The sequence below is a fragment of the Octopus bimaculoides genome, chromosome 2 (genome assembly GCF_046866305.1).
Source record: "Octopus bimaculoides isolate indiv1 chromosome 2, ASM4686630v1, whole genome shotgun sequence".
NCBI lineage: Eukaryota > Metazoa > Mollusca > Cephalopoda > Octopoda > Octopodidae > Octopus > Octopus bimaculoides.
The window spans coordinates 177,114,686-177,129,685 of NC_142929.1; the positions used below are offsets into that span (position 1 = coordinate 177,114,686).

The 15,000-nt window shown below is 37.3% G+C and overlaps 1 protein-coding gene across 2 annotated transcripts in view; it reads right to left on the minus strand.

Annotated features, from left to right (window-relative positions):
• LOC106871731 (uncharacterized) overlaps nucleotides 1-15,000 on the minus strand; it is a 47,488-nt gene that overhangs the window by 28,679 nt on the left and 3,809 nt on the right. The window contains exons 2-3 of one of the 2 annotated variants that reach the window (XM_089348106.1): nucleotides 12,618-15,000; nucleotides 1-2,658 (exon numbers count right to left, since the gene is read on the minus strand). The exon at nucleotides 1-2,658 is cut by the window's left edge and continues 753 nt beyond it; the exon at nucleotides 12,618-15,000 is cut by the window's right edge and continues 1,017 nt beyond it. In XM_089348106.1, coding sequence (XP_089204232.1) covers nucleotides 2,636-2,658; nucleotides 12,618-14,838 — 2,244 coding nt within the window. In that variant the 5' untranslated portion in view covers nucleotides 14,839-15,000 and the 3' untranslated portion in view covers nucleotides 1-2,635. The remainder of the gene's footprint in view (nucleotides 2,659-12,617) is intronic. The other variant, XM_089348105.1, reaches the window with a different exon arrangement.

A 15,000-nucleotide genomic window follows, 5' to 3' on the forward strand; every position in this document is an offset into this window, starting at 1 on the left:
ATAACAATGACAGTTTTCCACTTTCAATGAGTATTTAAGACGAGTATTATTTGTGTTGTGTTATTTTATTTTCAATACTCTGTCAGGAGAAACAGTGGAAATGGCCAAGTCAATAAAGCACCGACTATATACTGTTTCGAGAAAACTTATGGAAACCGAATGAGGCCTAAGTTGAATCCGTGATACATCGCTAGTTAGAGATGTATACTCACTTGAGCGGTTATAACTCCTAAACTGCTTTAGAGCAACGACTAGGGATCTATTGCAAAACGGGGGCACCAGTATTTTCTTAACGAAACACTAACGAAACACTTTGAAACTTGGGACACTGGTAGAATGTGTCATATAAAACATCTTTTACTCTTAGTCTTCTTAACAAAAAAACGTACATCGCAAGTTATTCCATGTTAAAGTTGTCGTATTTCTGTAATTTCAACCAATCACTGACGTCTATTCAGCTGAATAGAGTTACTGCTGGGCGGTCATAAAAATGTTATTCCCTGACATATTTCATCCGGTTTAATCGTAATTTATACGCATATATTGTTTATATAATAAATTACGCTGTGCGTATCTATGTGTGTAACAATTTTAGAGTTCGGATTCTAGAGTTAGGGTTAGTTTTAGGGTTAGGGTTAGGGTTAACAGTCTAGTTAGGGTTAGGGGATTAATACGATATACACCGTTACAGCGCTAACTGTTTTCAACTGAATAGACGTCAGTGATTAGTAGAAATTATCGAAATAAGACAATTTTTTACATGAAATAAATTCGAATACAAAATTTTTTTTCTGTTCTATAACACAAAATAGATAAGTATACGAAGTTTGAAAGTCTTTCGGTACCAAAAACACTACATAAAACATAAATGAAAACTGGTGCCCCCGTTTTGAAATAGATCCATGACTAGTCATTTCATGTACAAAAGTGAATGCATTTTTGACATTCTCGATTCTATGTTTAAACTTCGCTTACGTTAATCTTTACCTTCAATAACCCTCAACCACAATGGCAGCAACAATGCACTGCTGGGTCTTATCCATCATTAGCATCGTTCTAAACATTTCTCTGGTCGATATCGTATGTAAAACTTGCAGGTTGCCCATCCCTACCCTCACCAACCAAATCAGACCTAGATCAGTAGTCATCCGAGCAAAATATTTTTCTCTTGCTTTTTTTTTTTTTTTCGTGTTGCAATGTGAAGATCTAACAACTATTTTTAGAGACTCCTTCACTGACTTCAATAAATAAAAATGCATTCAATTTAAAAAATAAACTATTGTCTTTGTAAAAATTCCTCTAACTTTCTGTTTTCCTGTCACTCTTCGTATCTTTCTCTTTCTTTCGTCCCCCACAAACTTACTCTTCACTCTATTTCTGTAACAGCCACTGCTTTCGTTATTTCAATTTATTTTCTGTTACTTATGATCTCTTTCTCTTTCGCTCACGGTTTAAACAATTATCCTTTTCCTCCCATATGCACTTCTCCCTCTCTTTCCTTTCTTTTAACCTCTTCTTCCACTATTTCCAATAATATTATTGCCTCAAGCACTCCATTATTCTACTATTCTTTTCAACCATTCGTTTTTACAACGTTTTTCTTTCTTTCTCTAACTCTCTCGTGTTATCTATCTATCTATCTATCTATCTATCTATCTATCTATCTATCTATCTATCACTTAACCGCTTTCCTTCTCCCTTTGTCTCCTCAACCTGCCACTTTTCTCCTCCCTTCCTCTCTGTACCAGCCCCATTGTCCAGCAGTCACTAAGTACAAGTTAAAAGCCATCAGCATTGGCTAAGAAGGCACCAGAACAAACACAATTGTGACTATTCGCTATTATTGCTATTTAACCGAATTCAAGTACATTCTTTGTCCGATGTGTTCGACGTCTTTCTACACCTTTCTCTTGTCGCCTCTCTATAGAAGATGCAAGGGTTGTGGCGGTGGTGGTGCAAAGAATTAACAAACGAATTACAATAAAATTAACGACACTAATACTGATTTCTTACATTTGCATATGACCACACAGGGGACTGGTAGAGTCACTTCAGTCGACATCATTGTAAATACTGGTACTTTATTTTAATGACCACCGAAGGGATGAAAGGCAAAGTTGATCCCGTCGGAATTTGAGATCAAATGATAAAGGGACTTAGATAAAAACCCAAATACATTTTGTATGATTCTGGACTATCTTGGTTTTAGCAACAATAGTTACTTCTAAGACAGGCACATGGCCAGAAATTTATGAGTTGCGGCTGAAGGAAACAGACGATTATAACGGTTCCAGTATTTGACTGGTGTTTAAAATTTATCGACTCCAGAAGGACGAAAAGTAAAGTTGATCTCCACGGAATTTTGAAAGTAATGCCGCTAGGCGATTTGTCCGGGGCGGTCACTATTCTGCCAACTTGCCGTATGATGATGATGATAATGATGATAATCCTTTCTACTGGAGGCACAAGGCCTCAAATTTGTGGGGAAGGGAGAAGTCGATTACATCGACCCCAGTGTTTCACTGATACTTAATTTATCGACTCCGAAAGGATGAAAGGCAAAGTCGACCTCGGCGGAATTTGAACTCAGAACTAGGCGACAGCGGAAATACTGCTAAGCATTTTGTCCAGTGTGCTAACGATTCTGCCAGTTCGCCACTGTAATAATAATAATAATAATAATAATAATAATAATAATAATAATAATAATAATAATAATAATAATAATAATAATAATAATAATAATAATAATAATAAGAAGAAGAAGAAGAAGAAGAAGAAGAACAGCAACGGACCATGATAAAACGATGGCAAGAAAAGCCCCTACATGGTAAATACTGGGCTAAACTAAATGCGAAAGAAATAGACAGAGAAAAATCCCAGCAATGGCTGAGAAGCTCAGGACTCAAAGCAGAGACTGAAGGATTTTTAATTGCTGCACAGGACCAGAGCCTCCCCACCAGAAATTACCAAAAACACATAATGAAAAGAAATATAACAAGTAACTGTAGAATATGCGGAGATGGACAAGAAACAATAAATCATATTATCTCTGGCTGCCCAGTCCTGGCTAAGAAGGAATATATTCACAGACACGACAGAGCTGGGACCTGTATACACTGGAAGCTATGCCAACACTATGGAATAACAACAGAAAAAAGATGGTATAAACACACGCCAGAAAAGGTCACAGAAAACGAGAAAGCAACCATACTCTGGGATATGCCAATACACACAGATAGAGAAATTAAGGCAAATAAACCAGATATAGTTGTCAAAGATCATGAAGAAAAAAAATGCTTTCTAATTGATGTATCAATACCAACAGATGACAACGTTTCTCTAAAAGAAATGGAAAAACTTTCAAAATACAAAGACCTGGAAATAGAGATAACTCGAATGTGGAATCTAAAAACAGAAACAATTCCTATCATAGTAGGTGCCTTAGGTATAATAAAAAAATATTCAGACAAATACATAACAAAAACACCAGGACTTACAAATATATATAACATACAGAAAATTGCACTACTGGGTACTGCACACATTCTACGCAAAACACTTTCAATACAGTAAACATAAGAGCACCACAGCAAACCACAGCACATACCCAAGGCGCACAGAGCTGCGCTCGGTAGTGAAGTGAAAGCACGTTATAAAAATAAAACTACTGAATAATAATAATAATAATAATAATAATAATAATAATAATAATAATAATAATAATAATAATAATAATAATAATAATGATGATGATGATGATGATGATGATAATAATAATAATAATAATAATAATAATAATAATAATAATAATAATAATAATAATAATAATAAATGCTCTGATGCAGTACCAGGTAGTGACTCTCATAGCTTCTCATCTTAACTGATTGGAAGTGTTATCATGTACATTGATTTGTCTTGGTATAAAAGATGGGCTACAGCAAATATTCTGCTCAATACCACAGACTTGCTTGTCAGTTGTTTGACCTTAACCAGTTGAGCATGTCCCTTGGTGGCTGACGATATGTGCATCTCTGATCACGAGCAAAAGTAGTGGGGAAGCATCATAGCCATGTGTCGAGAGGAACTCTTTGGGGTTTGAATAATTCACCTTTGGAAACATGGGTGTTTCGTTCAACATCCTTAAGCAACCATTATTCAGGGACCATTTGAGCGGGATGGGCTACTCGACCTGAAGTAAATTCTAAGTGGGACCCACCAGCAAGGTCATGTGCTGTTTATCTTGACATGAGACCACCATGTCGCGCACATATGGTTGTGATGCATGTGCCTGGTGTACCCTTATCAGACGGGTAGTCATGATGGGTATACTAGGCTTCGTATATTTTATTCCAGTGTCACTTTGATAGCATGCTCTCTCACTAATAATAATAATAATAATAATAATAATAATAATAATAATAATAATAATAATAATAATAATAATAATAATAATAGTAATAATAATAATAATAATGATAATGATAATAATGCAGTACCAGCAGTAGTTCTCATGGTTTCTGATCTTAACTGATTAGAAGTGTTTTCATGTACATGTTTCTTCCTGGTGTAAATGACGAGCTACAGCAAATATTCTGCTCAATACCACAGATTTGCTTGTCAGTTGTTTGAGCTTAATAGTTGAGCGTATCCCTTTGTGGCTGACGATATGTGCATCTCTGATCACGAGCAGAAGTAGTGGGGAAGCATCATAGCCCAGTGTCACTTTAATGGCATGCACTGCTTTCTCACTCAATAATAATAGAATGGTTTCAAATTTTTCCACAAGGGCAGCCATTTTGAGGAAGGATATGTGTTGGTTACATCGACCCCAGTGTTCAACTGGTACTTAATTTATCGACCCTGAAAGGATGAATGGTAAAGTCGACCTCGGCGGAATTCGGACTCAGGACGTAGCGACGGGCGAAATACCGCTAAGCATTTCGTCCAGCCAGCGCACTAACGATTCTACCAGCTCGCCGCCTTGAATAATAATAATAATAATAATAATAATAATAATAATAATAATAATAATAATAATAATAATAATAATAATAATAATAATAATAATAATAGATGGAATACTAGAACAATATCTAATACAACTACATCAATTTTTCTACGAAAGAACCCCACTTCTCAAAATTATTAATACTAATAAGAACAGAAAAGTAATCAAAGAAGTTGATCAAGCACTTGAAAAGCTGATACGACAATTTCTTGAGAATAGTAGAGAAAATGCCCTCGGAGTGATTGATCAACTCATTTACTCAGCTGCTCATGTTGCAACTCAGAAATGAGATACCAAAATTAGAGAGAGACAAAAAAACGTGCAATGTACACAAACAATCTGCATGGATGGAAAGAATAAACCAGCAAATAATCCAACTAAGAGTAGATATATCTTTTCTACTTGAAGCAAGGAAAGGAAAAACTAATAAACCCAACAAACTAATAAGAATAATTGCAAAACATGACTTTTAGAAGAAAAGAGAGGATACACAGATTGAAATCCTCAAACAAAAACTATAATTAAAAACCAAACGGCTGGCAAGATACAAAAAACGCTCAGAATTCCATAGATTAAACTTATTATTCAAAGAGAACACAGCAAAATTCTACAGGGAACTGGGGGAAAATACCATTATTGTGAAAACACCTCTTCCCCAGCAGCAAACTGAAGATTTTTGGAAAACCATTTGGAGTAATCCAAAGGAGTTTAATCAGAGTGCACATTGGGTTTTGGGACATAGAAGAGGTCAATGTCCACCTCAAATATCAAGAATGGCAGAACATAACATCTGAAGAAGTGAAGTCAAAGAAATAGAAATCCCCAGGTATAGATAAGATTCCAAAAAGTTTTGGCTAAACTCTTTAATGTGCACCCACCACAACTTAGCCGTAGCACTCAATGAAGTCATGTCCAACCCTTCGAAAGCCCCAAAGTGCCTTATAGAAGGTATTACATATCTCTTACCAAAAGCAAATGAAACTGCTAACTCCACAAAATACCGACCCATAACATGCCTCACTGCCATATATAAACTATTCACATCTATAATAGCGAATAGAGCATATGAATTCTTGAACAATAGGAAGTTATTCCCAGTGGAACATAAGAGATGTAAAAGGAGTTCAGATGGATGTAAGGACCAATTACTGATTGATAAAATGGTAATTGAAAATTGCAAATCCAAACGCAGAAACTTTAGCACCGCTTGGATAGATAACAAGAAGGCTTTTTACAGTGTTCCCCATGCATAGATCATGTCTTGGGTTAAAAAATGGGCTACAGCAAATATTCTGTTCAATACCACAGATTTGCTTGCCAGTTGTTTGACCATAGCCAGCTGAGCATGTCCCTTGGTGGCTGACAATATGTACATCTCTGATCATGAGCAGGACTAGTGGGGGAAAATCGTAGCCATGTATTGAAAAGAATTCTTTGTACAATTCACCTCTTGAAACAAGGGTGCTTCGTTCATCATCATTAAACAACCCTTATTCAGAGACCTTTTGAGCGGGATGGTGTACTCGACTTGAAGAAGATTTTAACTAGGCCCTACCTCCAAGGTCATGTGTTGCATATCTTGATATGAGATCACTATGTTGCGCACATCTGCTTGAGATGTGTGTGCCTGGTGTACCCTTACCAGACGAGTAGTTATAATGGGTATATTGAGCTTCGTATATATGTATCCCAGTGTCACTTTGATGGCATGCGCTGCTCTCTCACTCAATAATAATGGTTTCAAATTTTGGTACAAGGCCAGCCATTTTGAGAGAAACGTCAATCGAGCCCGGCATGATGAAGGGTAAATTTGCAGTAAATTTGCTGGAATCTTACTAGTCGATTACACTGACCCTAGTATTTGACTGGTACTTTATTTTATCAACCCCCCAAAGGGTGAAAGGTAAAGGTGCCTCTGGCGGGATTTCAACGCAACGTAAAGAACTGGAACAAATATTTTTTGACCGGCACAAACAACAAATGTCTGGGGAAGACAGTCGATTATGTCAGTTTTAGTGCTAAATAGTATTTTATCTGAACGTCTCTGCCACTCCGACGTCCTTATTCGTTTTTAATATTGACAAAATGCTTCACGCTTTAGTTAAAAGAATAGTTAAGAAAATCAACCACAATCTCCGCACAAACGTGAGGACCGATTAACACTAGTAATGCAGATTGATATTAGAAATTATAAGATTCAGTTTGAGACAGAAAAAAGCAACAGCACAAGGAGGGGGACTCGGGTTTCATTTTAGTTCTTAGCCAAGCGATCGTGTTACTGCGTACACAAACAACACCTGCCAATCTCCAGATATTTGTATCTCCTTTAACAAGTGAGGTTATCTTCGATATTAGATTGGGGAAAATTGTGAATAATGGTTAAGTACCCGAATATTTACGGTAGGGTATATCAGACAACTAACAACACCACCACGATCCAATACCATGGTTAAAAAATATCACTTTACGGCCGAGATACCAAATGTGGTATATTCAGATATTATGAGTAAAGATAGCACTATATTGACGAAAGTTTCATTAGCTTGCGGTGAAATTTTTATGCGAAAGAATGGCGCACTTTATTAGTGGAGATGTTTCTACCATCCATTAAGCCCCACAGCTATAAGAGATAAGTACTAGCTTAGTAGATTACAGACGTCCGTGATACGGAAGTGATTTACTAAGTTAAAAAATTTCTTTTTTTTTTAATATTAAAACGTAATGGAAAGTTAATTTATTAAATTAATAAATATAAATAGAGATATATTGCAAAAATAATACATCATTCATCTTATATTAGAAATTTGTATCTTTTAGTCTTATAATTTCACCATTTTACTTACGTCGCGTCGCTATATTTGCTATTCGCTGAGTGCAAGCAAAGAAGAATAAATATGGCGTCAAAAAATAAAAAAAACATTGAATAAATACAGTACTCTTTCAAATAAATGAACGGTTTATTATGTAGATTTCTTTTATTTATAAAATAACTTTTTAACATTAAAAACGCTGATTATTAATATATTTGCTAATCGCTGAATGCAAGGAAAGAAGAATAGATATGGCGTTTAAAAGAATAGCACCGTATTATTTAGTGCTACCACATGAATTTGCTGTTTCCTTCTGTATAAATATACAAGGTGGAAAGGAATTTTGACGCCTGTATAAGAAATCATGGATTCCTATCATTTCTAGATGTTATATACTTTTTAAATATACATTCATTTATTGGATTGAATAGAATTAGATAGACGAATATTCGTTGTTAATAAGGCGGCGAGTAGGCAGAAACGTTAGCACTCTGGGCGAAATGCTGAGCGATATTTCGTCTGTCTTTACGTTCTGAGTTCAAATTTCGCCGAGGTTGACTTCGCCTTTCATCCTTTCGGGGAGCGATAAATTAAGTACCAGTTGCGTACTGGGGTCGATCTAATCGACTGCCCCACCTCCCTAGAATTTTCGGGCCTTGCGCCTAAAGTAGAAAAGAATATTCATTGTTAATTGAAACCACACAGCTTGAAAGGATGTTTTCACAGCAGGTAGGTAACAAATGAAGGTTCCAAACTAAACAATCTTACTATAATGGGCGTTATATCCGTCTATCTGTCCGCCTGTTCCCACTTCACGGTCAAACGGCTGGACTGAGGAAGTAATCAGGAAGGTTTTTAGCGAAAAAAAAACGTGAAAAAATGTGATTATTTAGTGGATATTGAGTTTTGTGTTAATAAATCACCTTTGACTTTTTCGTTAAAATTCCGGCGACGAGGATTAACCCTGGATTCCCCTCACCCCGTATAGTTCGTGAATTTAGAGGGTTTAGATTTGCGATACCATCCCTTTATTTCCGATCGTAGATGGGTAGATTTGCTATCTTACTATAATGGGCGTTATGTCCATCTGTCTGTCCGTCTTTCGGTCTCTTTGTCTGTTCCCTCTTCACGGCCAGAAGGCTGGACCAATAGTTACAATATTTTGCGGGATTACTAAGACGGTCGTCAGGAAAGTTTTTAGTATTAAAAACTCAGAAAGTATGAGTATTTCGTGGATATTGATTTTTGAATTGATAAACCACCTTCACATTTTTATTTAAAATTTATCGAACACGAGTAACTCTTGATTTTCATCGTATAGTTCGTGGCTCCATCGTACATATGAAGGGGGTCGCGAGGACGCTTAATAGCGAAAATAAAAGGGAAAAAGTATGTCAGTATATAGTGTGTGTGGTTATTTAGTGGTTATTGAAATGTGACAGTCTCGAGCAGGATTCGAGACGGCTAATCGAAGCGGCTCTTGTTTATATCTCAGTTTTGTCAATCAAAATCACCCATGGTACCAGAACATCCAGACATTATTCTCATAGAACAGTGAGAGGTAAGTCTTAGTTTGGCTTTTTGTAACCCTAAAGATTCCACCTGCGCATTCACAGGTCCAGACTTTAGATTGTGTAGGTGTATTTTTACCACTCCGATGTTTACACACGACTAGTTATACGTTGCTATGAGTAGAGCAACGAACTCCAGTAATTTGAAAATTAGTGTCTACCAAACAGAAAGTATCGTGTACAAAGAAGTTTTGTCATTATATTGATATTATCGAAAGGAATATGGTTAATAATTTAAATAAGGAAATTTGTGAACAAGATTCTTGATGTGGATACGTGTGTTGAAAGAAATACAATTAAACCTTGGGAGAGGCATTATGCCGGTAATAAACACACGCACTGGTTCAGTCCTTTATTAATTTATAAACAGTATATACTATATATATAAACTATATACTGTTTATAAATTAATAAAGGACTGAACCAGTGCGTGTGTTTATTACCGGCATAATGCCTCTCCCAAGGTTTAATTGAATTTGTGAACACGTTTTTTTTAATGCTTGTAGTGGTCAAATGAAGCTCTGGCTTTCGTTAGGAGTGGTCCACACAACCACTCATGATACAGAGTCCTAACCACACAACCATTCATGATACAGAGCCTATTTCAGTTCGGAAGTGAATCGTCATTACATGTGAATCGGAAGTGAATCGAGAACACGTGTCATATAGCTTCAATAGAATGCTGTATCACCAACAATAATGTGATTTCTCTAAGACATCAACCAGTAATCTATCAAGTCCATTTACACATTTCTCAAGACATACTGTTGTTATGAATGCCCTCCCTCATTTTACGCCTCCATCGTAGATGGGTAGATTTGATAGTTATAGTAATAACGATGTAACAGCGATGAATTATTAATAAGAAAAAGTGACAGAATTAACACAGAACTGAACTAAAATACATTACGTACTTCATTCTAATATTCTTGGAGCCTAAGGCAGCGAGCTGGCAGAAACGTTAGCATGCCGGGCGAATTGCTTAGCGGTATTTCGTTTGTCTTTATGTTCTGAGTTCAAATTCCGCCAAAGTTGACTTTGCCTTTCATCCTTTCGGGGTCGATAAATTAAGTGCCAATTGCGTACTGAAATCGATCTAATCGACTACACCCCCACTAGAATTTTAGGGCCTTGTGCCTAGAGTAGAAAAGAATCGTTAGTACGTTGGACAAAATGCTTAGCGGCATTTCGCCCGTCTTCACGTTCTGAGTTCAAATCCCCCCCCCCCGTCTCTCTTGCTGCGTCTAATATCCCCAGCCCCGACACAATGCCCTGACATTCCTCTCCAGAACCTAGTTCTCTTCCTGGAACTTCCTCTCTGCCCATAAGTTTCCAGAAGGTGATGGCAGTTTAAGTGGAGCGTTAACAGCATCAACTGCACTACTCTCGGAAGGTCTCTTTTCTCCAGACCCAACAATTAAAACCTTTACTCCAATTTTCTACTTCATTGGCCGGCTGCATCCTCTCATTGTATCCATTCTACCAGTTCATTAAACTTTATTCTCTAAATGGCTTTTCACCATGTACCATCTGAACACTCAAATTCACTCAACGTCGCGTCTTTAAGTTACTTATACTATATCACATATTCTGGAAATGCCCCTTTGCATAACAACCCAACGAGAAGCCCTCTGTGATAATTGAAATTGCTAGAAATAGCAGCCATACATTGTGTCAGTCACATCTTATCGTCCTAAAAATGCAGAGGTCATAACTGGAAGGCCTTTGATCATAGGGTTTCTCGAAAACAACGACCTTTTGCTTAACCTTTTCCTGTGTTTATTTTATTGTAATTATTATTATTTTAAAATTTCTATTCTATTTACTTGCAAGCAATAATCTAAAATTTAAAGAATTCTCAACCAGAAATTCTATGTACCTGACTGAATTTGCAAGCTTCGTGAAATATTTATAGTGTCAGTCCTGCATAACAAGCAGCATTAAGAACAGAGGAAAAGTAAATACATCCAGTTTGAGATTTTCGATTAATTAAAGTCATCTGAATTTTTCAATTGGTACATCCTTCAAACATCTGCAGCCCCCCCCCCACCACCACCACTACCACTACAGACGCACAGAGTTTCATAAATATTTCTAATGAATTTCTTTTAAATGCTCACTGCATTAAATATTTCAACACTAACTTGACTATTATTTTTCATGCGTCCTTCAGCAATTTTCCTCGGTAAATTATTCTTTTAAATTTGCTTTTTGCGTGTGCTATTATATATCAACTTCTGGATTATCTCGTTTCTACTTACGCAACCGTACTTAAATCTAAACTCCTAGAAAGTTTCATAAAACATGCTCGTAGACTTCTACTATATTGGTCAGAATAATTAAAATAATATTGGTTTCAAATTTTGTTACATGGGGTGGGGGAGACAGTCGATTACATCAACCCCAGCGCTCGACTGTTACTTATTTTATCGGTTACAAAAGGGTGAAAACGTCGATCTCGGCGAAATTTGAATTCAGAATATAATGATGGACGAAATGTTGCTAAGCATTTTGCTCGACGTGCTAACGATTCTGTCGGCTCGCCGCCTTAATAATTGAAATAATATTAGCAATAGACGAATATTAACTTACTTCACCACACGTATTTCTAACTACTTTTAAAAAATTCTCCTTTAAATCACTAAATACTAAATTTACTATACATACGCACATACATTCATACGTACATACACGCATGCATAGACGGGCAAATATATTTAACAAGTGACCTTAGAGGGATATAGCTGCGTGACTGCATTTCATGTGTGATTAGACATGGTACGTGGAAACAGTCACGTTCCTGTAAGATTATATTTTATAAATTAAAGGAATATAAACACTTTATATATATAATGTATTGAGTCCTTTATTGAATTGTGGTCACGATTTTTTATTTAAGAATTACGCCTGTACTAACCTCAGTTATATAATATTGGTCTCAAATTTTTGAAGAAGGCCAGCAATTTCGGGGGAAGGGTAAGTCGATTACATCGACTACAGTGATCAACTGGTACTTATTTTATTGGCCCCGAGTGCATGAAAGGTAAAGACGACCTCGGCGGAATTTGAACTCAGAACGTAAAGATGGACAAAATACTGCTAAGTATTTTGCCCGGCGTACTAACGATTCTACCAGCTCGCCGCCTTAATATGATAGGTATATAATATGAAAACAGTTTATCTCATAAATTGCATGAAACGAAGATTAATTGAAAAGTAACTTACCCGTATGTATTCGGATATGACCCTGTAATTGGCCCCTGTTACTGCAAGAAATTACACAGTAAGGGCAGTGGAAGTTTCGAGTTCTTTGAACTTGACGCCTCTCAATGTAAGGTTGCTGGTGTTGTGATGGTACTTTGTAAATCACATCTGTTGACCGCTGGGCATAGCAGCCGTTCTGAGTTGTAGAGCCGATGCCGCCAGCAGTGGTTGAAAAGTTCAAACGGCCGAAGGCAGCAACACCCTTCGAATAGTCGTTTCTTTTCAAATAGTTCCCCCTTTTGATTTTCAGTTTGGCTAAGCTTGAAGTATGGCCGTTCAAAAATGGTCTACGGTTGTAGTGAACTAAAGATTGTCTTCTATAGAAACACATTGATGATGGCGGTGGCGCAGGAGCCTGGGGCGGACGATATTGTGATAATGATGATGTTTTTATTGTTGTTGTGTTGGATGGTTGTGATGATGGAGATGGTGAAAGTGGTATCTGTAATTGTGGTGGTAATGATGGTTGTGGATGTGCAGGTGGAGATGGTGGCTGATATTGAAAAGAAGATAGATGCAGAGGTGGCTGTAACGATATCTGCGAGGATGGCGGATTGTCTCGAATACCTGTTGTCAGCGGAACTGAGAGAATTCTTGGTAGATGGGCAGATGGGGCAATCTGAGGTTGTGTATTTGATTCTGTCGGATCGTGATCGTCTTGTTGGCTATGATGAAAATGGTAACCGGTGTATGGCAACGAAGACGATGACACAGACGACGATGATAATGAAAATGAAGATGAAAACGATGATGGTGACGATGATAACAACGAAGTTGGTGACGATGAAAACGTCGTGGTAAACAAAGCTGCTGCTGTTGAGGATGATGGGGATAGTGATGATGGTGATGGAGATGGTGTTAAGGAAGATGAAGGGGGAAATGCTGCCGATCTCGGTAATAAAAACGATGGTGGCGATAACGACGAAGCTGGTAGGGGAGGTAGTGATAGTGGTAGGGGTAATGGTGGTGACAATGACAACGATAACGATGAGGTTGATGTTGAGGATGCTGCTGTTAATGAAGTTGCAGAGCACGGTGAAGAGGATAATGACAATGTTAATGGCGAACTATTCTCTACCAGATGCGGTTCATCTTTAAATTGGACGCAAGGTGTGAAATCCATAACAGGATGATGTTTTAGCAACATGTTATCACACCATTCGGTCGGGTAATAGACGCCATTAGTTTGTTCATGTCCATATCTTCTATCTCCTCCAAACCAAGAATGATTCCGATTCGAGAGGAGGTGTTTCTCAAGTATATTCGATTTAGCTACCTCAAGCATCACCATATCGTCATTTTGACACTTGTTGATGCCAGTTGGAGCTGAGGGACCACCGCAACAGTAAAGACATTTAAAAGATGCATCAATCTGAGAGATGAGTAAACCGTTGTGTGATGTTTGCTTATCGTCTGCTTTGCCAAATGCTGAAAATGCACCGAAATACGCCTCCGATTGTTTGTCTTGGAGTACCACTGGTTGTAATATATCTGCAGAAGCATGACAATAAGTCTTTTGCTTATCTCTTTCAGCTGAATTTGAGATATTCTGGTCTGATGTTTGTGTCATTTTTACCGGCATTGACGATGTCGGTGATATTGTCGCTTGTTTTGGTATTGTTTTTGGTATCAATGAAGAAGTTACAGTGGATGATAGTGCTGGTGGTGATGATGAGGCTGATACTGATGATGAAGAGGATATCGTTGCTGCTGTTTTTGTGTTTGTTGTTGTTGTGGTAGTAGTGGTTGCTGCAGTTGCAGTTGTTATTGTATATATTGTTGCAGTTTTCAGGTAAGTCGTCGCTGTCGAGGTCCTCGAAGTTGCTGCAGTTGTGCTTGTTGTTATTTTTGTTTTCACTGTTGTTGGTGATAATAATAGAGATGGACTTAATAGGGGTGATGTCGGCGACTCAGTCGTTGTTGTTGCTTCTGTTGTTTTTGCGGTCAGTTGTGCTGTCGTTGTTATGGGTACCGGTGTTGGAAATTTTGTCGTTTCCAAAGCTGCTTCTAATGCTGTAATCCTAGAAGTTTCAGCTAAACTTTTCAGAATCTGAAATGACGGAAAAGACCCCAAAGAGCTGAAATGTTGAGACTTTATATTCGTGCAAGGTTCCTTGCTGTGAATTAGAACCTTTGGAGAAAATGTTCTTGGAAAATATTGGTACGAAGGGGCAAGAGCCATCGCCACTTATTTTTAAATATCCGTTTAATCTTTAATGTGTATGAGTCCGTTTGTCTTCCTGTGTCTGTCTCTCTCAATAATCAGTGTGTGTGTATATATATATATATATATAGCTATGATTGACCGTTGACCGAACACTATTCAGTTTTTTTTCTCCGTGTT